This window comes from Centropristis striata, chromosome 6 (genome assembly GCF_030273125.1).
Source record: "Centropristis striata isolate RG_2023a ecotype Rhode Island chromosome 6, C.striata_1.0, whole genome shotgun sequence".
NCBI lineage: Eukaryota > Metazoa > Chordata > Actinopteri > Perciformes > Serranidae > Centropristis > Centropristis striata.
This window is the reverse complement of record NC_081522.1, coordinates 19,971,162-19,995,737: the sequence shown is the minus strand read 5'-3', so window position 1 is coordinate 19,995,737 and position 24,576 is coordinate 19,971,162. Positions and strand designations below refer to the sequence as shown.

At 37.8% G+C, this 24,576-nt stretch overlaps 1 protein-coding gene across 1 annotated transcript in view; it reads left to right on the top strand.

The window, feature by feature from the left end:
- Positions 1–24,576, top strand: part of ush1c (Usher syndrome 1C) — a 29,292-nt gene that overhangs the window by 1,953 nt on the left and 2,763 nt on the right. Inside the window, exons 2-18 of the mRNA XM_059334969.1 lie at positions 876–943; positions 4,406–4,549; positions 5,491–5,629; positions 8,787–8,895; positions 9,016–9,040; positions 9,118–9,175; positions 9,277–9,465; positions 9,550–9,609; positions 10,041–10,097; positions 11,140–11,282; positions 14,324–14,389; positions 14,486–14,634; positions 16,038–16,087; positions 16,367–16,531; positions 17,087–17,203; positions 21,477–21,542; positions 22,560–22,601. Of these exons, the coding sequence (XP_059190952.1) occupies positions 876–943; positions 4,406–4,549; positions 5,491–5,629; positions 8,787–8,895; positions 9,016–9,040; positions 9,118–9,175; positions 9,277–9,465; positions 9,550–9,609; positions 10,041–10,097; positions 11,140–11,282; positions 14,324–14,389; positions 14,486–14,634; positions 16,038–16,087; positions 16,367–16,531; positions 17,087–17,203; positions 21,477–21,542; positions 22,560–22,601 (1,647 nt within the window). The remainder of the gene's footprint in view (positions 1–875; positions 944–4,405; positions 4,550–5,490; positions 5,630–8,786; positions 8,896–9,015; positions 9,041–9,117; positions 9,176–9,276; positions 9,466–9,549; positions 9,610–10,040; positions 10,098–11,139; positions 11,283–14,323; positions 14,390–14,485; positions 14,635–16,037; positions 16,088–16,366; positions 16,532–17,086; positions 17,204–21,476; positions 21,543–22,559; positions 22,602–24,576) is intronic.

The following is a 24,576-nucleotide window of genomic DNA, read 5'->3' as shown; positions in this document are numbered from 1 at the left end:
AAGGAAATAAAGGCAAAACTAACTGTGACCTCTTTTAATCTCCCACCCAACAAATATCCCATTACAAAAAAACCTAAAACTAATAAAAACTAAACTAAAACTAAAGCATTTCAAAAAAAATAAATACGAAACTAAAACTAGCAAACTCACTCTAAAAACTAATTAAAACTAACTGAATTTGTATTAAACAAAAATTCACAACAAAATAATAATAATAATAAAATTAATGAAAAATACTATTATACTATTATATTAAAAATACTATTTTAACCTTGCAAGGGAATTCACTGTTGCAATGAGGGTCCTCACAAAGATAGAAGTACAAGAATGTGTGTGTGTGTGTGTGTGTGTGTGTGTGAATGTTGGGTGTGAATGTTCACCTCTGTTTGTGTCTGAGATGTAAGATGACACTGCTGACCTTCCTGCTCCAGCCTCTCCTCATCTGTACTGCTATTATTCCCTCCCAGTGGTTTGATGGTGAGGGCAGAGCTGTCCATTACACCTGCTTTAGTCCAACGAGCCTCATCATCCTCAAAGCCTAGGTTAACCGATCCCTGATTTAAGAAAAGAAGAAAAAAAAGTAAAGCGTCTCAGGTTGAACTGTAGTTTGGGACAGATTTATTCAGACAAAATGTGTTATATCAGTGATTGGCCGAAGCGTTTCCTCAAAACCATTCTTCTGCATCTCAGCCGCCATCAGGTTTGTATGACTGCTCCAAACACACGCACACACGAACACACACACACACAGAGACACACGCTGGGGTGTTGACAGGACCACAGGAGAGAGGTACAGTGTGTCCCCGCAGGCTAGCATTTCCTCTGTTTCAGCAGTGTGAAGAGGGATGGTACCAGATGTTTGTCCTTTCTTGCAGGTGGAGTTGCTGATTGAAAATGAAGCTGAGAAGGATTACCTGTATGATGTCCTCCGCATGTATCACCAGTGAGTACCATCTGTCACTGCTCAGTGTGCTTTTAGTCTGTTTGTCTGCCAGAAAGTGGCATTTTCTTTTTCTTTTTGTCTCTGTCATGCACATATTCCTACCTATATATTCCTATATGAATTAACTTTTGTGTTATTAAATAGATTGTAAACTACTAGGGGTGTGCCATATTGTATCGTTCACAATAATATCGGTATATTTTTTTTATGGTTAAAAAAAAATGCATATCATGATATTGGCAACGTTCTTTCTTCTTGATGTAGTGGTTAAAGTTGTTTTAATCACAACTATCTACTTTCTCCCTGTCGCTAAACACATGCAGCTTTTTAGAATAAGAGCGCAGTGTGTTAACAGAATCCACCACAGAATTTACAAGAAGACTGTCAAAATAAGATGCCTTAAATAAAACATACGAGAACCTTTATTCTCCTTTACAAAATTCAATTAAAATATGCCCCCGGAACACCTAAATGGTTATTTTTTTATTATTTGCTCATACTCAAGAGTCAAGAGTAAAAAAAATTGTATTTGGCAACTGATTTTTAATTATTTATACAGACTAAAAAAAACCATATTTTCTATATCTTTTTATTTATTTCCTAATATCGTCAAGAATATCGTTATCGCAAAAATAGCCTGAAATATCGTGATATTCTTTTAGGGCCATATCGCCTAGCCCTATAAACTACCACTTTGAACCAGAACTGATAAGAAATATAAGTGGATAATGTGTTTCAGCTTATACAGATATTAAAAAGAGAGTAAAATCTAAGATACAGGGCTATTTTTGATCATGTGCTGTATTTTATCTTGTTTCATTTTGGCTGCAGGCAAAACGATGACCAAATGTCGCTTAACTTCTACGAACTCGACACTGACTTTTAAAATTTTAATGCTTAGTTTTTTCTCGATCTTGTCACACTCATTTCTGATGCACTCAGACCACCAGTTTAAACTGCATGCTGTGCTCCGTGAGGGTTTCTGATAACAGCCTGGTCTCAGAGGGCTGGGAGGGGGGCTACAGGTCTAGGTTTCAATTAATCTTTGTACAGAGCCAGAGCTCTGTGGCCTCACTGGTTAAGCCTCTGATCAGTTTCCACTGTGCTTCGACAAGCCTGGCCAGTTTTCCACAAAAGCTCTTTTTATGTTCATCCTCCAAACAGGGCTGAAATGGCACTTATTAATAATTTAAAGGGGAGGCCAGCTGGACAGATTTTACACAGAAGCTTTTGCTTTGCTGCTTTAATTGCTGTTCTAGTTGCCCTTTGTCTTCCTTTGAATTGTGAAAGAAAGATGATTGGATTGTTTTTTCCATCAGCATCATCATCACCAAACACTGCAAAAAAAGAAAAGTTGGGTGAACTCAAAATTTCAAGGCAACAAACTTCGATAAAATTTTAAGTTGAACAATTAAACTAAATATTTTAAGTTTTGTTTTTGAGTTTGCTCAACTCAGAACTCAGACTTCAGATTTTTGTCAACTCAACTGGAAGTTGTACTAACTTACAATTTATCATTGTAATAACTTTTAATCCTTACTTCTGCTAACTTCTGCAATGTGCTGAATTGGCACGATTGTAACACCGCTATGAAATGTCAGCTAATGTTGCGACCACAATTTTGAGTTAGCATTGATACGTTAATGGCTACTGTTGTAGCTGTAACAAGCAGCGCCGCTAGCATCAGTTAGCCGCTAGCATCAGTTAGCCGCTAGCTTTCACTAATGACCAAATTTCACCGCTTTCCGCATTTCACAACAAAGAAATAAGAGTTAGCAGAACTATTGTCCCTTGTTTTGAACCCCAACTTAAAGATATAAGTAACAACAACTCACAAACTTGTTTTGGAGCAGACAACTGGTTTCCTCTGTTGTGCTAACTTACATTATTGCCCTAAATGTCAGTAATTTATATTTCCAAGTTTTACCAACTTAAATCACCGTTTTAGGCCAAAAAATACAAGTTGGCTTTTTTGCAGTGTAGATGCTGTAATACAGTTTTAATTGTTAAAGGGGAACACAACCAAATTTCTTTATAGTTCTTGGGGAGTGCTACTGTATGTGAAAAATGTTGTATAAAGCCTTTTGTGGCTACAGAGGGAGCTGCATGAAGTCTGATAAATTCCACTGAGTGAAAAGAAAGACCTCTTAAAAAGAAGTGAGCTTAGCCTGCTCTCATCTCTGCTAGAAGCAGGCAGCTCAAGGATAAACTGTTGGTGGTTGAGTTGCATTGTGAGTAACGTAGGAACCAGATTGTGACAACGAAGAAGAATGTATGGGTTAAAAAAGGCAATATCTGCATACATTTTGATACTTAAAAAGAAAAAACCTATCCATCATAACTCAGACTATGTTACTGAATAAAAAATGCTGAAGCAGTGGAGTGCTCTTTTAAGAGGACTTTAATAATCATGTGGCTGATAAGATCGTCATTATCGGCCATTATTATTACTTGTACTTTAGACAAGTGTCAATATCACAATGTCTCCATTATGTCATTTAAATGTGATAACATTATAAATAACACTCAGACTCACAATGTGAAAATGATACCAGAAACACACAGTCACAGCTGGTTATGAACAAATGAATAAAACAAGCAAGAATTTTGACATCTTTGACAGTTCTGTGCATTCAGCTGACACTTAGAAATGAACGTCATATTGGCATTTATTGGCAGATAGTACAACATTTAAACAGCACATACTGTGTTTCTATTACAAACTCTTATTTCTTGTATGTTGTATGTAGGAAGTAACTTGGTCCAGGTGACCTTATATTATATTATATCTTCCCAAAAGGTTAAAGTCATTAACCCTTTGTCAGGCAAAGAACTATATTTGGTAACTTCAGGTAATATTTAGAGAAAAAAGTTGCAAATTTACTAGATTAAAGTGGCAAATCTACAAGAAAAAAATTGCATATTAAAGAAATTTAAAGTGGCAAATCTGTGCGAAAAAAGTTGCAGATTTACAAGAAAAAAGTGGGGGAAAAAAAACTTTTTTCTCCCAGATTCACCACTTTAACCCTTAATAGGGCACTCATTGAAATACTTGCAAATTCCAAATTTCAACCCTAGAGAATATTGGAGGATATTACATACTGCCAGAATGTGTAAAAAAAACCATACGAAATAATATTTTGAGAAAAAAGCTTACGAGATTAAAGTGGCAAATCTATGAGAGAAAAAAGCGTAGATTTATGAGATTTAAAGTGGTGAATCTGGGAGAAAAAAGTTGCTTTTTTCCCACTTTTTTCTCGTAAATCTGCAACTTTTTTCACGCAGATTTGCCACTTTAAATCTCTTAAATCGGCAACTTTTTTTTTTGTAGATTTGCCACTTTAATCTAGTAAATTTGCAACGTTTTTCTCGAAATATTACCTGAAGTAACCAAATATAGTTATTTGACTGATAAAGGGTTAACAAACTTAAAGACATAGTTCTGCCCCTTTCCTCTTTCAGGTCGATGGATCTGCAGGTGCTGGTGGGGGACCTGAAGCTGGTCATCAATGAACCAAAGCGATTACCCCTGTTTGATGCTATCCGACCTCTCATCCCACTCAAACACCAGGTGGAGTACGATGCACTCACCCCCAAGAGATCACGGTGAGTACAGCAGAGACTCCTGTCCTGGTAGTCGTGCATATCTGATCTGTGTCAGGGCTACATAATGACAACACCCTACAAAGACAATTTAACTTTACCATAATATCCTTGTTAAAATGTTGAAATTGAAAGAGTATATGAAACAAAGTTTTTGGGAGTAATAATAGATGATACATTTTCAAACTTCCAAGTCTATTTCTATCCTTTACAAAACAAGAGATCCACTGAATAAGAACTGCCTTCATTTGCTGTACTTTTCACTTGTGTTGCCTTATATGACATACTGTGTTGAAATTTGGGGAAATGCATATAAGACAAACCTAGATCCAATAATTAAACTGCAGAAAAGAGCATTTTCAAAAAATATTTAAATGAAGGCAGGGGATTTATAACTTAAGGGGGTTGCTAATGTTTGAAACTCACAAAGTCAGAACTAATCTCAAATACAGATGTGTGTCAGTTTTGGGTGTAAAATTATGGATTAATGGACTAAATGATGGAATAAAGATGTGTAATTCTATGTTAGTTTTCAAGAAGCCTTAAAGTCTAAAATTATCAAGGGTTACAATGAAACTTGATTGAACTTGATTTTTCAGTTTCAGGTATGTGTTTTGTAACAATGTGAATTATTCAGTTAATGTAATGTATATAATGTATACATGTAGATGGTACAGGAGAGGCAAAAATAAGCCTTTAGTGGGGCTTCAGCCTATTCCTTTTTCGGTTGCTGTCTGATGGATTCTTTTGTAAAAACATGATTTTATTTTGTTGTCTTTGTTTGTTTTTTTTGTAACCGAAATAAAGCATTCATTCATTCATCCCTGAGCATCTCCTAGCTCTCTGTATTCTCCTTGTTTCTGCACTAAAACCATTCTCCATTTAAAGTTTAACCTGGCTCTTACATCCTAGTTTATATCCTCCTGTATTTCTTGATTGTGTAGGAAACTGAAAGAGGTGCGTTTGGATCGGACACATCGGGATGGACTGGGTCTGAGTGTCCGAGGAGGGCTGGAGTTTGGCTGTGGTCTCTATATATCACAGATTGTCAAAGACGGTCAGGCAGGGAATGTCGGCCTTCAGGTATGCATCAGTGTGTTAGCTGGTGTTTTCTTTAATTTACTTTTATGTCACTACGTATGTTTTATACTCCTGAAACGTTAAATGGAGATTTTAACTAAAAATACCCCAAAAAAGAGCTATTTATATGTAAAATTATTTTAATGGTATTCATTTTTTTCAGTTACAAAGACCCGGGCATTGGGCGGCCCGCGGGCCACATCCGGCCCGTTGGCTGTCCTTGTCCGGCCCGCGTGAGGTTACCCAGAAATTAGAAATCAATATACCCGCAGTGCTTTTATTTTGAAAAAATAGCAAACATTAGCATTAGCACTAGAGCTAACAAGCACTTTTACTATAGTTAAGACAACAAATATAGCCACTAATATATATGACAGAAGAAAATAAACTTTAACAAACCTTGTGTCCTTTCAGCCACTATAGTAGCCTTTTTGATACTTTATATCAACTTTATATGAATTACTATGCACTCGTTATTATTTACTGTTCGTTTTTTCATTTAACCGTTCTACCGGTTATTTCCTGTCACTACCTTTCAAAATGAAAGCACCCGTTTCACACTGGACGGCACCTTTTCAAAATAAAAGCATCACAACATTGTTGAACACCTTGAAAATGTACAAACATGAAAAACAAGCTATATAATACAAAAACACAAATAGGAAGCTTACTAAAGGACATTTACAGTTGTGTTTAAAATAAATGGAATAGTGATATAGTGATTGGAGTATTTACTACTTTTTACTGCTATATTTGATTTACTCCACATTAACAGTCTTATCATAACATGTATTCTTATCAGTAGCAGCTCAAAACCAGATAATTTACTGTCTTTTATAAAGCGATTAAATTAGTATTGAGCAGAATTTAGTTCAGAGTTTTGGTCCGGCCCCTGCAACCTTCGTGGTATTGGTCATGTGGCCCCTTAGGAAAATGAATTGCCCACCCCTGTATGCATGTACATACATATTATATCTCATTTGTGTATTTTTGTATGACACCTGCCATTTTACTAGTATACTTATCAATGTGAAGATTAAGCCAAATTCTCATTGTTGTGTTTGTGTGGTCTGTCAAATTTGTTTTCTGTAGCCTAGTGTCTCTGTTGTACCACCTTATATGTAATAACAGCAGAATCCACTAGGTGGGGCAAAGCACATAGTTTTTAAACTCTCAGAGCTTGCATATATGTTTCTGATGGTCTACTTTCAATAAGATGTGCATCACATAAAATTACTAATTTCTGTCATGAAAAGAAAAGTTAGATTGTTTGTTTTAATACCATCACCATATATCAGCTGTGAGTCATTGGGTATTATACAAAAATTTGCAATACAGGTGCATCTCAATAAATTAGAATGTCATAGAAAAGTTTCTTTATAGCAGTAATTAAATTCAAAAAGTGGAAATACCACATTATATCGATCCGTTACACACAGAATGAAAGATTTCATGTCTTCATTTATTTAATTTCTTCTAATTATAATGATTATAGCTTACATTTAATGAATACCTAAAATGTAGTGTCTCAAAAATATTAATATTACAAAAGAACAATTTTAAAATAGTATGTTTAATATGTAAATGTTGGCCTCTGAAAAGTATGCCCATCTATTTCAGGGATGGGCAACTTAAATGCTGGAGGGGGCCACAATTTTTCATGGACACTACCACAGGGCCACATATAGGACAGTGCATTTAACCAGATATGATGAAACTGCAATTTTAAATATGTTTACAGTGCAGTAACTTAACATATATGTTATATATGCTCAAATGCATGTATAACAGTATAAATAGGATTACAAAAGGTTTGAAGCAAATAAAAAATAACCACTTACTGTGATTTATTTTGTTTTCAGTGGAAGAACAGCAGACCAACATTAATTGCAGGAAGTAATTTTGTGCATTTCTATACTGCACTTTTAAGATTTCATGCTCAAATTCATGTAGTTGTACTGAGGGCCACTTCAAGTGAGGGTGCGGGCCGTTGCCCATCCCTGATCTATATGCACTCAATACTTGGTTGGGGCTATTTGACTTGAACTACTGGAAATTGACTTTTCTATGATATTCAAATTTATTGAGATGCACCTGTACACTTTGTATCTACATCCAAGGGGATGATATTTTACTGTCTAATAGATGGAGATTAAATTCAAAACATAGTCTAACTCCTGATATTTATAGACATTTTAGAGTGAAAAAAGAATAACCTTTAATAAAATGACTCTGTATTCATTGCAGACATAGTATCATAACACATCACTGTAGCACATAAACTGAACTGATTGTTGCCTATTTGGAACCAGCATCAATTATGTTAAATAATCTACAACAAATCTCTTTTCCAACATCACCATAGCAGCCAACCTGTCAGTATTAACATATTCAATACACATCACTGAGCAGAATACAATGCTGTAGCCCACTACAGTATTGTAGTACAATTATTGTATGTAGCTTCCTGATTCTGCACAGCCACAGTGTAAACAGTAAACCAAGTGCCTTATCAGACTAGACGGCATCAAACAAGGCTCTGCAGGTTAGATCCAGGTTAGACTTTTTATATTTGCAATGTTCTATTTAGTGTTCATTTTCTGCAGATGTTGTCTGAGCGAAGGACATTTTAATATTGTTCATTAAACAGTTCCTCGGAACAGAACTATTATTTGATTTGGTGTGTATTAAGGGTGATTAATATGATATTTTTAATGTATCATCTTCCATCATCCCCAATCCAGCAGCTGGATCCAGCAGCATCCACACAGATAACCATTATTACAGACAGATAAGCAAGGCAACAGATGCACTGAGGCTAATTTGCAGCCACTGGTTAGGCTTAATCTAGTTAATCTAGACTTAATCTGGGTTAATTCATCCAATATAAGACGGATAAACCTGAATCTGTATGCATGTGTATGTATTGTATATGACTATGTAGCCTTTGACATATGGGTGTCTAATTCCAGTCATGTCAATGGTTACACATGAAAATGTAAATGGATGACACAGATTGGATCAATAAATCATATTATGGCTGGCAAATTCAACAGACAGGGATGTAAATTGTAGTGGCAATAACTCCATCTCTGATCTGACCTGCTATATTGAGAGTGAAAGTGTCATCCATAATATCCCATCCATTGTTGATTTATAGGTTGGAGATGAGATTGTGCGCATCAATGGATACTCCATCTCCTCCTGCATCCACGAAGAGGTCATCAGTCTCATCAAGACAAAGAAGATTGTGTCACTGAAAGTCAGGCGTACGTCAAACACAAACTCATTTTCCAACAGAATTATGATTGATGTGCAGAAAAAGTAATATTGTTTAACATCGATGGCATCATTCTTTTTATTCTGTTTTGTTTATTTCATTTGTGCAGATGTGGGGATGATCCCAGTCAAAAGGTAAGATAATTAATATAGTTTCTATCTGCTGATATTTCTGTGTTTTCATTCACTTTGACTTTACTCTATTTCTCCAGCTCATCAGACGAGCCCCTCAAGTGGCAGTTTGTCGACCAGTTTGTGTCAGAGTCAGGGGTAGGAGACGGATTCAGTTTTTGCTTCATGTCGTTTTTCAATTTCAAAACTCATATCAGTGGCAGACAGCTTATAGACTATATGTTTACCACCCCCCCCAGGAGAAAAAAAACAGCGTTGCAGGCTTGGCGTCCATTGGAGGCAAAGAAATTAAAGAGAAGAAGGTTTTCCTCAGCCTCGTGGGTACTAAGGGTATGGGCATCAGCATCTCCAGTGGTCCAACTCAGAAACCTGGTATCTACATCAGTAATGTCAAACCAGGCTCCCTTTCTGCAGAAGTTGGACTTCAGGTGCTCAAAGTGAAAACCAGAAAACCTCTATAAAACTGTGATATTCTGCTATGAACTGCATCTGTGTCTTATCCTGAAATGTAGGTTGGAGACCAGATTGTGGAGGTGAACGGGGTGGATTTCACCAATCTGGATCACAAAGAGGTGAATTTAGCTTCACTGAAATATTTGTCCACTTTTGAAACTAGCAATTAGAGTTTAAATTCATTTTTATTTTAATATAGATGTCCTTTTTGTCCACCATAAGGGCATCTGTTTTTTAGCTGTGCTTGCCTCACTGGCAATGTTTGTTCTTCACTCACTGAGCTGCAGAAACACAGCCAAATTAGTGTTTAACCAGCCAAAATGGTTTGGCAAAAGAAAAAAAAAGTCCTTCATAGACTGATGGTTGTTTGGCAAAATGGCTGAAGGAGAAAACAACGGCTGCAGTATTTACAAGGATTTGGTGCTGATTTCACACCCTGTTAAATACACATAACACGTTCTTCACACAGACCATGTCTTTCTAAGCAACTGTTAATGTTTTATTCATGTTATAAATGGAAGTTTTCTCCTTCTTCTTCTTTTATCCCCAGGCTGTAAGAGTCCTGAAGAGCAGCAGGAGTCTGACTATTACTGTTCTGACAGGAGCCGTAAGTGCACCTCACTCTAACATGCAATACGTTTCATTAAATTAAAAAAAAGAAAATGATCAAGCACTTATTACTAAGAGTTTTGCAGCTCAACACATAACTCTTGTGAATATTGTTGAATTCACTTGAAGGCACAACATAAAACAGCATTTAGTTTAAGATTTGTGATTAGATCTTCATATGAGTTATTCAGTCCTTTTAAAATGATAATCCTCGACAAAGTGATTATTTACATTTAAAGTAATTCCCAGGGAATCACAAGTTTCTAGGATATGATAATATCTTACCAGTCAAATATGATAAATTGTGAAGAAATGCATAGTGAAGTAAAGTTAGAAATATGACAAAGTGGGAAAAAATGGCTATAATTGTTATGTTTATTGTATTTGGGATCATAGAATTATATGTAGATAAGGAAAAACAGTGGATACTTGGATAATTAATGTGCCGTTTTGTTTTGGAGACATCACATTACCTAGCCTGTCTCAGCCCGGCTGTCTGCGGGAGCAACATTTATCATCAGTCAAGTCACTCGGCAGGTTGTTTGCCTCGGGACTCAGCGGCGGCGACTGTGTTACTGAGACAAGCAGTCCCCTCTTATTTACTGTTTTCCTTGGTGCCTGTCTAATGCATTTATTTATTTATATCTACATGAAGAGGAAACCCTGCAACAGTAAATATCTGGGACTACAAACTGTATGGTATTTCTAGTGCATATACATTTATACAGTTTTATACATTTTGGTGCCAGTGTATATACAGTCATGGAGAAAATTATTAGACCATCCATTGTTTTCTTAAATTTATTGGTACAACTAAAGGTACATTTGTTTGGACAAATCTGTTAATGATTTTGGTTATTATCAAGAAAACCATGTTAAATGTCTAGATATCACCTCTTCAATTAAACTATTATGAGCTATTTTTGTTGTTATCATTATATTTGTCAAAACAAATGTACCTTTAGCCAAAACATTTTTTGGACCCTTGCTGTACACAATGTCTCCCTGATTGTTGTCCCTGGCTGTTGTCTCCCTCTCAGGGCAGTGAGCTGTTCATGACAGATGAGGAGCGTCTGGCAGTGGAGGCCCGCAGGGAGCTGGATCGGCAGGAGCTGATGCATCAGAAGAGGGTGGCACTGGAGACCAACAAAATAATTAAAGAGCAGCAGGAGAAGGAGAAGCAGTGAGTGAAAAGCACAAAAGTTAAACTCTTCTGGAAACATACCTTGTATGAAGCATTACAGCTGCGTTGTTCTGCCTGTACACAAGAAAGATGTTTTAGTGTCCGTGTCGTGCTGTATAGGAGGTATAAAGTCTATAATCCTAAAATGTTATAAGTCTGCCCCATGGTAGTGAAATCGATCTTGTATAGTTTTTTAAAGTTAATGTCAAACAATCTGAAGTTCCATAGTTTATGATATATATGCACATGGTATACCCAAATATAAAAAGAGTGACTGTATATTACCTATAGTCCTAACACACATACAAACCATAGACTGTATAAATAATGGACGTAGTCACCGTGACATCACCCATTGGTTTGTGGCCCGTTGGAAGCATCGAGTTCAGCGTTATACTCGTCGCCATCTTGCGTCGCCATCATGTTTCCGATACGCGGAGCAGACCATATCTGGACTGTGGAGGAGGAGAGGGATCTGATCACTGACTACAGCCTCTCTACACCTCAACCTGACTGAGAGAAGCCGCTGCTAATTCATGTTAGCATTAATTGGAGCATTAACCGGGATGTTAGTTTTGGCTAGCAAAAAAAAAAAAAAAAATGTATCTTTCTTACCTCAGAAAACTGAGCAGCGACTCCTTGGAGTGTCTGTTAGTCCAACCAAACACTGAACAAGACATATTTACTGAACAAAACGTTCAAATAAACTGTCATTAAGTGAAAATACAGTGAAAGGGTCAAAGTTATGAGACCAATATCTGTAAACATCCTCTTTTCTATCTTTATAACCTTATATATAACTTTATTGACACGTTGCCGTGGATACGCATTGTTCTGCTTCTCTCCTGATCACGGCTCGCCTTGTCAGTGACCTGTCAATCAAAGGTAGCCCCGCCCCAAATCATACGATTCTTTATCTTCTATTTTCTTCTAAATGGGGCCATTATTAGAACTATTGACATCTAATTGTCTTGAAGATGATTTTTTACTAGCGTTTGAGACCATAGTGTTGTCCTGAAATTTTTTTCTGAGGTAATAAATCAAGTGAGAAGTTTTCAAATTTTGCACTGAAATGAATGGGCAGATTTTTTTTGCAGCCAAACTTAGCACCCCCTGCTGGAATTTTCGGTAGATTGCAGGCTTAAGGCACTTCCTGGTTGGCCTCCATGCTCAGACACGGAGATTGCCGCCTGATACAAACACAATACATGCTCTGCTTCGTCAAGGTAGCTCTACAAGTTAAATAGCTTCAGCTCTGGCTGCCTAGCAAATTACTCCATCTTCACTCTGAAAGTGAGATCAATAACTATAAAAAGTATAAAAAGGTTTTAGTGACTCACAGCAAGTGTTTGTTCCCAGACTTTGGCTGACATTTTGATTGGACTCAACACAAATGGTGCCTGGTAGCTTTTTTTTTATCCACTTTCAGCAACTCACTTTGTAATGAGCTTGGGGAATGCCAACATGCGGTCAATGTGAGACTGAAAATCAACACCCAATAGCAAAGGTGTTGACTGATATTACTGATGTTTTCCCAGAAATCCCTCTGTGAATTTTAAAGGCCAACATGTCACTCTGTACTGCCAAATTCGGGATTTACAACAGCCTGGTTCTTTCCTTTTTCTTTGTAGATCAAACCTTTTCACCGTCACCCCAAATTCAAATACCTTAAATGCATTCAGGTCATTGCATGACTTCCTTTCACCCCAACACAACAGAAAACAGAATACACTACTAAGATGAATTCCCTGTCAGCTAAGCACATGCTTCACTACCATGCATCTACATATATCAGGGGCAAGGAAAGTGAACAGAACACATTGAGGGCCATATATTGCTCTCATGTTGCATCACTATGAAGATTTCTGTTCACTTTACTAAATCATTCTTCTCAGGCATTTGTTTATGCAGAAGACACACTCAGTTTTCTCTGTGCTTTGATGCCATCAATATCTGAGATGAATCATGGGACTGCATATCATGGGTTGCAGGGCTGACACTCTCAATAGCAGCCATAAACTGGATTAAAGTAATATATTCTGTATTTATAGTCCTGTGCTTACAGAAGCCTTGAGAGGCATATGAGAAAAAAATTCTGGTGATCCATTTTCTAAGTCTATTCTAAATTGTTTTCTCTCGTGTGTTTATGACTTAAGAACAGGTAAAAAAAAAAAAAAAAAGGTTTTTGCCATGATAATGCTTCTACATTCCTTTAAAAAGTCATAAACACACGAGAAAGCAATTTAGATCAGACTTATTTAACCCTTAATAGGGCACTCATTGAAATACTTGCAAATTCCAAATTTCAACCCTAGAAAATATTGGAGGATATTACATACAGCCAGAATGTGTAAAAAAAAAAACATACGGACCTGGGGGAGGGGAGTAATATTTTGAGAAAAAAATGTACGAGATTAAAGTGGCAAATCCAAAAAATGTGCAGATTCATGAGATTTAAAGTGGTGAATCTGCGAGAAACAAGTTGCTTTTCCCCCACTTTTTTCTCGTAAATCTGTGACTTTTTGCACTGATTTGCTACTTTAAATCTCTTAAATCTGCGACTTTTTTTCTTGTAGATTTGCCACTTTAATCTAGTAAATTTGCAACTTTTTTCTAGAAAAAATACTATTATTTTTATTCATACTTGGCCTTAATATGCCTTCATAGTCAAGTTCTCCTCGTACGACTGTTTCTTGCAAAAAAAAAATTCAAAATTTTTCATTTTTACATTGGAGGTCAAGGTCAATAAAGTTAATATTATTATATTATTATCATACTGATTGGTCAGATGTCATGGTGTCACCATCTGTGACGAAGCCTGATCTTCGCTGATTAGATGGAAGAAATCCATGGGGTTCTATGAGAAAACAGAGAGACACGGGGACCCCGTTTTGATATACACTGAAGTTACCAAATATAGTTCTTCGCCTGATAAAGGGTTAATGAGTCACTAGAATTTATTTCTTTTAGTTGCCTCTTAGGGTGTCTGTAGTGATATAGCATGTTGACTTTTATATATATACTCATCATATTTTTAACAGGAGAAAGATGGAGATCTCTCAGAAAGCTGCAGAGGAAGAGGAGCGCTATAAACAGGAGATGGAGAAGTATGCAGATCATTTTGTCTTTTTAATGCCCATAAAGAGCAATTTAAGTATTATATGGGCATGTATATAATCTGACACTTGTTTTGCCCTCTGTAGGATTGAGACGATGGAGAGGAAGCACAACAGAGAGTGGGAGGAGGACTGGGGAACCAAAGACAGGCCCAAGAGCCCGAAGAGCCCCCGCACTCCAAAGAGCTCATCACCCACCCCACCTGCAACAAAAACCACCAAGGCCAAGAGTTCTCGTAAGGACACCCAAAAGAGTCTTTGACTTAAAATGCATGAATCCTCTCTTTACTCCTGAATCTAAAAGTTACTCTTGCCTGGGTTTCACCTTATCCCCCCCCATTCTTTTCCTGCACGCTCTCTGTGTGTCTTTCTGCCACATCTGTGTGCTGTGCTGCTCCTCTCCTCTCAGCTGATGGAGCCAGCTCCTTCAGCGAGGAAGACAAGAATGAAGAACAGGACAGACAAGTGAGTCTGGGAGCCTGAGCTGTCATTGTCAGCAGTGTTGTCGAGGGATGTTCGTGCAAATCAGCGTCACGCAGAATATTGATAGATTTCCTTTGACAACCAAAATACAACCACCAGAGAGTGTGTTTTAGTATCATTTGTATTAGGCTACGTTTACATGATGACGGTCTGAACAGAAGACGCAAAAGTGGCGTCGCGTCTTCACTTTTTATTCCACGTTTAGACGAGCATTTTCGGGAGGAAATCTGCTGCATACGGTGACGCAAAAGTGTGTGAAATTGGATTGTATGCAGCCAGGCGGCATCACTTAAAGCGATAAGAGCATCTTTGAGCATGTGGAAGTTTTCACACCACGTATTTTCATCAGCTACTCCTTCCACAAAGTTCCCCACCATCCACTAGATCTCCCAGGTCTCGTCCAAAGCCATCTGGCTCGCCTCCCACCAATCGGTGCATCCAAAATGTGATAGAGGTAATTACAGATCCTTCTCTGTTCACTAATACTATCTGTACATATCCTGTACATTTGGTGGAAAGACTCCTGTAAGTTTATTAGAGCTGCCAGAGCAGCTTGAAGGTCCGACGCATGGAAATAATCCCACATGTTTGTTTATTTTCCTGTACTGGAGCATGTATGTGACGTAAACACATACGTGACGTGAGCAGATCAGATCAGAGTTTTGCGTTTTTTCAGTGTAGACGGACACGATACGGCAAAGCGGATTCAACTTTTCCACTTTGGAAGGTGGTTTCAGATTTTTGCGTTTTTAAGCCCCAAAAATGCTGTCAACGTCTATAAGAAAGGCACTTCTGATAAAATATTTTGTCGTTTTTACCTGCAAGCGTCCTCGTGTAAACGGGTCCTTAGTTACATTCTTTGCTTGATGCTGCTAAAAAAATTAATGACGCGCAACGAAAAACCAGCTGCTGAAAAGTGTTCATTTGAATCACTGAAATGCAGTTTGTATCTTTAGTATAATGTTGTTGTTATTTAGTGTGCTTTAATGGAGCAGGCTTAATCTGTTTCTATCCTTTTTCTCTTGAGTGCTGTGTTGTGGTTCTCAAGTGTTTTTTTAAATAGATGCACTGCTTGGAGTTTGCTGACACTGTGTTTTAACCTTGGATCTAATTTAACAAACTTGTGAGTGTGAATTGTCTTCATCTCTGTCCTTAGCATTTGGCTGGTTTTACCGATATGAAGGAAAACTGCCGTCACTCCGCAAGGTACCGTCAGCTGCTTGAGTTCAGTGTGCTTTAAGAGTGGCTACAAAGAAAAAATAAATGGTTCTTATGTCATCAGGATAAAGTGGCTGTTGCGTATTCAAATATACAGCTTTTGTTCTGAAAAATATTTATAAAACTTAATGTTGTTTGTTGGACTTTTATCCGTCATACTTTGCGGTGTCACAAGCTGTTCTGCATGTCATGCTGCGTGGTTTGGAGTGACAGATTTGTCGATGGCCTGCTTTTTTAAAAACATTTGACTAACTGATGACACCTCAGAAAGGAGAAAAGAAGAAGAAAAAGAAGAAATTGTCCAACACGGACACACTGCAGGAACTGAGGAAGAACAAGAAGGAGATGGAGTTTGAGCTGAAACTCGCCAAGGAGAAGGAAGAGATGTATGAACGAGAGAAGCAACTGAAGATCAATCGGCTGGTTCAGGAGGTACAGAAAGAGGGACTTAAACAATTTGACCTTTATTATATACTTTATAGCAACATTACGTTTGCTTTTAGGGTGTCAAGTTGTAGTTTTAACTAAATTCTTCGGTAACGCTTTATATTAAGGTCCTTGTAATATCCATTAATTAACAAGTAATAAGGCCCTTGTAAGTCCTTACAAGATGCTTATTAACATTATTGTGTGTTCATAAACTTATATAAGTGTTAATAATGGCATTACAAACACCCATGACCCACCCATTATGTCTTTGCCATGCCTTTATTAATCTTATTTTGTTTGCTTATTGATATTAAAATTTACTTTATTGCTCATCTATTATAAGTTAACTATAAGTTTACTATGCTTTTTGCAACTACCAGATCTAAAGTGAGAACAATGCCTTATTACTTGTTAATTAATGGTTATTAAGGACCTTATTATAAAGCGTTAACAATTCTTCTTGTGATCCCAAGTTTGTTGTTTAAAGCTGAGCTTGCAAAAGCGTGTATGAGGTTAATTCCTTTTGTCTGATGCTGCCCGGCTCTGCCTCTGTGCCAGGTCTCAGAGACGGAGAGAGAAGACCTCGAGGAGTCTGAGAAAGTGCAACACTGGGTGGAGCGTCTTTGTCAGACTCGCTTGGAGCAGATATCCTGTGTGGAGAATGAATCCCCAGAGGTACAGAGTGAGACTTCCTCTGTCAAAACCTCTGTTGTCCCATATAACTTTAAACTATTATTAGCTATTTATTTTTGTTGCTAGGATGAATAGCGCTCTAATACAAAAGCATGGCATTGAGGCAACTCCTTCCCGCCATGTTTAGTTGGTGACTGAGTGAAATGATGTGGTAAAGGACAGTTCAGTAGTGCCTTTAGGCTCTAGAAAAGTCATAGCACACTTGTAATGGCCGGGCCGGTCGATTTGATACCTTTTTAGTGTATGTGTGCTCAAAACTCTGGGAGGAGTAGTCAACCTGGAAAAAAACATGGAAGAAGCAGAAGAAGAATAAGCCCGGTGAATAACATATAGGGTCTTTTTTCAAGGACACTCAAATAGGATTAAGCCTGGTGAATCTTATATGGTGTAAAGAGGCTTAAAGCTTATGCGTGCTATTTTGCTGCTTATTTCACTTTGAATATTACGTTACATGATTGCTATGGTGCAAGAGGTGAAACAATAGTCTGCATAAAATTATTAGTATATTAGTGTAAAATAAGTGCTCACTCCATTATCTCTGTACAATTGTTTTTATCCTAAATGGAAATTATAATGTTTTAGCACACACTCTTTTTCATAAACAACATATAATAGGAAGAATAAAAGATGAACAGGGATGAGACTTTAATCTGCAGGAGAGATTTTATCTATGTGCAATTGATACAAGTATGAATCTGAAAACGAGCATAACATGTCCTCTTTAAGCTTTCCCCGCCACTCTCTCCTGCTTCGGAGCCCAAGGTGAAGCGTTTCCCTGGCGGCCTCCACCTGGCCACCACTGACCTGGATGACATTAACCTTGATGAAGTGGATCAGAGCCTGAGGGGCCCTCTGAAGAGACTGGCCCCCACCCAGCCCAGCACCAGCCAGCCTCCCCCTCCTCTGCCTCTCCCTCCACCTTCACCCAAGCTGAACCCGACAATCCCCAACTACTCCCCTCCCTCCTCTCGAGCATCCCCACAGCGGCGCCCTCCCTCTCCGCCCAACGCTAGAAAACCTCCCTCCGCCCCGACGACCTTAACCAACAAGGGGCGCAGGCCTCACCCACAGCCCCGCCCACAGCCTCCCCAACCACAGCCCCCCCGCCCGCCTTCCTCCCATTATCCTCCTCCGTCTCAGTCGTCGTGGCCTCCGTCTTCCCCTCAGCCCGCTCCACGGCCTCCTCCTCCTCCGCCGCCCCCTCCTCCACCGCCTCCTCCGCCTCCCCCTCCACCCCCACCACCACAACACTTGGAGGAACGGGTAGGAAGCGTCCCCGGGTACCGCCAGCATCATCACCACCACCACCACCACCCACACCACCACCAACACCCTCCCAGTCCTCCAGAGCACAGGAGCGAGTGGGAGTCAGGTGGCTATCTCCCAAGAGGAGGAATTTACTCCTCCAACACCAGTGAAATGTCCTACCCCCCTAGTCCAAAGGTCAGAGATTCTCAGAGTGGAGGTTTTTGCCTTGTGTTGTTTAACTGACAGATTGAAAGCTTCCTTTTTCCATCAGTTAAGAAAATATGTAAAGCGTTTGTCAAGTTAACCCTTTATCAGGCAAAGAACAATATTTGGTAACTTCAGGTAATATTTCGAGAAAAAAGTTGCAAATTTACTAGAAAAAAAGTTGCAAATTTACTAGAAAAAAAGTTGCAGATTTAAGAGATTTAAAGTGCCAAATCTGCACGAAAAAAGTCGCAGATTTACGAGAAAAAAGTGGGAAAAAAACAACTTTTTTCTCCCAGATTCACCACTTTAACCCTTAATAGGGCACTCATTGAAATGCTTGCAAATTCCAAATTTCAACCCTAGAGAATATTGGAGGATATTACATACTGCCAGAATGTGTAAAAAAAAACCCACACGAAAATAATATTTTGAGAAAAAAGTTTATGAGATTTAAGTGGCAAATCTACGACAAAAAAATGCGCAGATTTATGAGATTTAAAGTGGTGAATCTGGGAGAAAAAAGTTGTTTTTTTCCCACTTTAAATCTCTTAAATCTGCAACTTTTTTTCTTGTAGATTTGCCACTTTAATCTAGTAAATTTGCAACTTTTTTCTCGAAATATTATCTGAAGTTACCAAATATAGTTCTTCGCCTGATAAAGGGTTAATGCTGCAGAACTTGATTCTTTTAATTTCCTAGGTTTATATGCATGGTCTGTTTTAGGTTTGTTTTGTGCATGAAGAGAAAGCGATAAATCAGGACACATCAGGACCTCAGACAGCCTGTACATCTTCCGCCGCAGGCTGAAGACCTATCTCTTCCAACAATACCTTGGTTAAGCCATGGTCACCTAACACATATATATATTTAAAAAAAAAAAAAAAAAAATTGCTCTTCTTCTTCTTCTTTTCTATTCTTTTCTTCTTTAACATATAGCACTCCTGTAGCAATGACAGTTAGCTCTTAAAGTTATGTACTTACTCGATTCCTATGGTCTATGTCTAGTACCATCAGGTTGAATGCACTTATTGTAAGTCGCTTTGGACAAAAGCGTCTGCTAAATGACATGTAATGTAATGTAAATCATATTAGCATGACTGAATTGTGCAGTCATTGATTTTGAATTTACTTCAAGCTCAGGAGAAGACGTTCAGAGATGCACTTTAGTTGTTATTGATGTTCGCTTGTAGCTGTAGATTGCTACACTGAGTGGAGTGTTGCATGGTGTGCAGTGGTGATGACAGCAGCATGTTATTGTTCATGAAAGGAGCAGGTTTATTTAAAAAAAATATGTCCGCTCGTGTTTGTTTGGATATTTGCATTTCATCCAGTGGGTTCTGCATTGAATGCTTTGAAAGCTCAGCCACACTGTGATATCCGAGGGATTGAGTCTGTGCTGTGTGTTGCATTGATATTCCTGCAGCGCTCTGTATGTGCCATGGGGCTGAATGATTTATTTTATTTTGCTGTGGTTCAGGTAATGAGAAATACCTCCCATGCCAGTCGTATTTCCAGTTCAAGCACCCCCTTGGTGAGTGTCTTAACGTGTTAATCTGATGTAAAAACACTTATGAGCTCCATAAAATTATGAAAATCTATCCAAAACAAGATGCTGTCGTCTTGTAAAATGAGTTATTGAATGATACTGCTGTTTAAATCCAAACCTATACTCAGCTGTTGCAAACAAACACGGTCTTTCCCCAATAGCAACTAGCTCCTAGTCCCCCAAACCAGAGGCGTCAGATAGCCCCTGTCATGTCGAAACCCGTCATGTTGCCGCAGTCCCAGACCAACAGACCAGATCCACTCAGACCTGCACTCCGTTCTGATGTCCTGGTAGGAAACACACCACATATTGCAATCATCTGCTCCCTGCATAAATCCTAGCTGATTTAACGTAATAGAGTCATAAAGCATTCAGACATCTGTCACAGCGTGCCATCATCTCAGTGAGAATTAATCTCTGCCTCTTTCTCGTGTCCTGGTGAGTCTTTCAGACTCTCCAGCTGTTTTGTCAGTCAGTGCTTATTAGATGACACAGGGGAGTCGTTTGTCCTTCCTGACAAAATAGCAAGGAAGGACTCTAATGAACATTGTGTTTCTTTTTCCACCTGCATTTACTTCACACCTGAGAGCACAATCAGATCCCATCGAGATTAACCTCAGTTAGTTCCTCTTACTCAAGGAAGACCTGGCCGAGATAGGCAGCAGTAAATACAGTTACAAAATGACAAAGGTAAAACTCAAACAGAAGACAACAAATAAAAAAATATTGAATTTACAAGCACATTATGAAAAACATGTACATGTTGTGGAGTCGGACTCAAGTACTCTCAGTTTGGATTTAAAAGCAATCAATAAAATTAGTTTGTTAGAAATAGTTTCCAGTCATTCTGCAACATATTCCACGCAAAAGATACAGAGTAGACAAAAGCAAAATCAAAGAAGACGAAACTGAAATAAGACTGACAACTTTTGGTTTTATTGGACCTCAGTTGTTGTCCAAAAACTATTAAACACACATTAATCAGCATGCAGACATGTTCCTTTATGACAATGTTAACTGTGTAAACTCTGTTTATAAGTGTATTAAGCCACATATTACAATAAATAATCCTCAACAAATTACTATCTTCTCCTGTTGCCCAAGTATGCCCAAGTGCCCAGTGCCCCATGTTTCTCAACATTTTTTTACATTTTTTTTTATATTTAAAAAATATTAATTTTCAGTTTGAAAGTGAGGGATGTGTTCGTCTTGTTATTTGTTCGCTAAAAGTTGTTACCTGGTTCTGTATTTCAGCCTCCTGAAATGCTGAAACGGATGGTTCCTTTCAACTCGTCATTTAAAGCAAACAGCAAACGACAAGTAATCCATACCTATCACCACCTCTATAGATTATTTTTTACTCCTGAGTGCTTCTCCTCCTGGTCTTTCTGCACTTTTTGTCTCCATGCTCACACATTGGGTTTCCTCAGGGTTGACTGGAGCCTCAGTAATGACTTTTTTCTTTATCTTTTTCTGCTTTGGTCGCATCATCGCCTTTAGGTCCAGTTGTGTAACTTTTGCATGAGTGTGCTTTCATTGATTTGGAGCACACAATATAACTGTGAACATGCAGTGTGGGAATTCATGTCACAGTCTCACTGTTGTTATTGGCTTTGATCTTAACTGGCAGTTTTTCCAAGTGGTTGTAACCCGTCTCTCTGTATTGGTTGGTCCAGTGTGCAGTACTAAAGGAAAGGAAAGTGGTTATTTACCTTTTCTTGTACCTGCATTCTTCTAAGAGACAGAGAAAATCTGTCTCATTAGATATACTGTATTTATCATTCTAAATGTGACATCAGTTTGATTGTTTTGGCTGATTTCAACTGCTGTCTTCAACCACAACAAATCGAAACTTAAACTTACAAATGGGTTCATTCTTTTATTCAATGCAGAGTGTCTGCACAACAACAGGAAATGAAGAGTTAGATTAATGTGTGTTTATTCTGTAGGGAGAAAAACGGCTCACTGAGTCATCGTAGCTGGATAAATGAGATGTCCTTTGTTCTGTTTCCTTTCCTTGAAATTAAATAGCCGTCTCTTTGGTAGGAATGATTTTCCCTGCGTGCATGTTCCTCTTGATTATTGAATTAAGGTTTGAGGCTTTAAAAGCCACGTTCCTTTTTTCAATTAATGACTCAGAGTGTCTCCATGGTTTCCATTTATTAAGGATGGCGTAAGCTTTTAGATAGAAATGGTTGTCAAAGGAAATCTGACAATTTTGTGACTTGCTGACATTCACAGGCTGTTCTTAGAGATTCTTTTGTTTCATTGTGTCCAGTTTGTTAACCCTCCATTGACTTATTGATCTGTTATAACTGCATGCTGGTTCTCTTTCAGGGATTTCAGAAATACGAAGAAGATTTTGATCCCTTCTCCATGGTACTGTATGATCTTTTTAGCACTTCACAAAGGCAGAAAATGCAACAGATATTTGACATTTTAAATGAAAGAGGTTTTATTGAACAGTTCTCAGTTCCTGCTAGATAGAAATATAGTGAGTGTATCTATGTTGATACAGGGTCATACACTGCCCAGCTCAATATCACCCTAATAAAGTCATGGAAAAAAATGTTTAACCACCCTTTTTCTTTAATTTATTGTTCTTTTTTATGCTTTGTTTGTTAATTTGTTTGGACAAATATAATAACACCAAAATAGCTCATAAGAGTTTAATTTTAGAGCTGATATCCAGACATTTTCCATGGTATTCTTGATAATGATTTTGGTTATTATCAAAAAAATGTCTAGATATCAGCTTTAATTAAACTCTTTGGTATTATCATTATATTTGTCCAAACAAATGTACCTTTAGTTGTACCAGGCATTAAAATGAACAAGAAACTGAAGAAAACAGGTGGTCTAATAATTTTTTCCATGACTGTATAATTCAAGAAGACCTTTCATGTCAGGTTTTCCCTCGGTCAGTTCAATGTTCTGTATTTATCCTGGGTCAACATGTTGAAATAACACAACGAGGCTCATAGCCTGCTATGTTATACTCTCTAAAACCTACACACTCAAATGTGTGGGCAAGACAGTTTTCTGGATTTAAAACATTGATATTTCCTTTGTGGTTGAATATTTTTTTACCAATCAAGTTGCTTTTAAATCTTCCACCTCCTTTTTTTTTAATGCAATTCGAACTTGGAAACTAGCCGTTACCAAACTCTGACAATGTTAGTTTATATCGAGAGGCATATGGACCTAGAAACATACACTGCAAAAAAGCCAACTTGTATTTTTTGGCCTAAAACAGTGATTTAAGTTGGTAAAACTTGGAAATATAAATTACTGACATTTAGGGCAATAATGTAAGTTAGCACAACAAAGCAAGCCAGTTGTCTGCTCAAAAACAAGTTGGGGAGTTGTTGTTACTTATATCTTTACGTTGGGGTTCACAACAAGGGACAATAGTTCTGCTAACTCTTATTTCTTTGTTGTGAAATGTGGGAAAGCTGTGAAATTTGGTCATTGGCAAAAGCTAGCAGCTAACTGACGCTAGCGGCTAACTGATGCTAGCGGCTAACTGATGCTAGCGGCGCTGCTTGTTACAGCTACAAGAGTAGCCATTAGCGTATCAATGCTAACTCAAAATTGTGGTCGCAACATTAGCTGACATTTCCTATTAGCGTTACAATCGTGCCAATTCAGCACATTGGAGAAAGTTAGCAGAAGTAAGGATTAAAAGTTATTACAATGTAAAATTATAAATTAGCACAATTTACAGTTGAGTTGACAAAAATCTGAATTCAGAGTGGAGCAAACTCAAAAATAAAACTTAAAATATTTAGTTTAATTGTCCAACTTAAAATTTTATCGAAGTTTGTTGCCTTGAAATTTTGAGACCCAACTTTTCTTTTTTAGCAGTGTAGGGATAACCCAATAAGTAAACCTTTTGGGCCTGTTACTACATGAGGATCAGTTGGCCACAATTGCTAATGTTTCTAGAGGTTGTAAACTGTGTAATTTCCATGGCAGCCATTGGTAGTTGTGTTTGTTCAGACGGACAGTTAGCTGGACTTGTTAGTCTGTTAAAAGCTAAAGAAACTTACTTCTGGTAGCTAGCTAGTAAGCCAAATACATTCAATAAAATTGTTTTTATGTGAATAAAAAGCTATTTTTCCAGTTTGTTTCCCTAAAGAACATTAATAACTTAGAGTTAACTTAATAACAGCAGTCCTCTCTTTATAATTTATACAGTTCTTGGTTCATAACTTCCAAAGCGTACATTGTAAGTCTTCTATTATTCAGAGAGTACAAAGCCATTCTTTATGTTGGCACTTTCATTGTTTTACCACTCACTAAGCAACTGCGGTGTTGTTTTGTGCCTTTCCCCTCTTTAATCCTCTCTGTT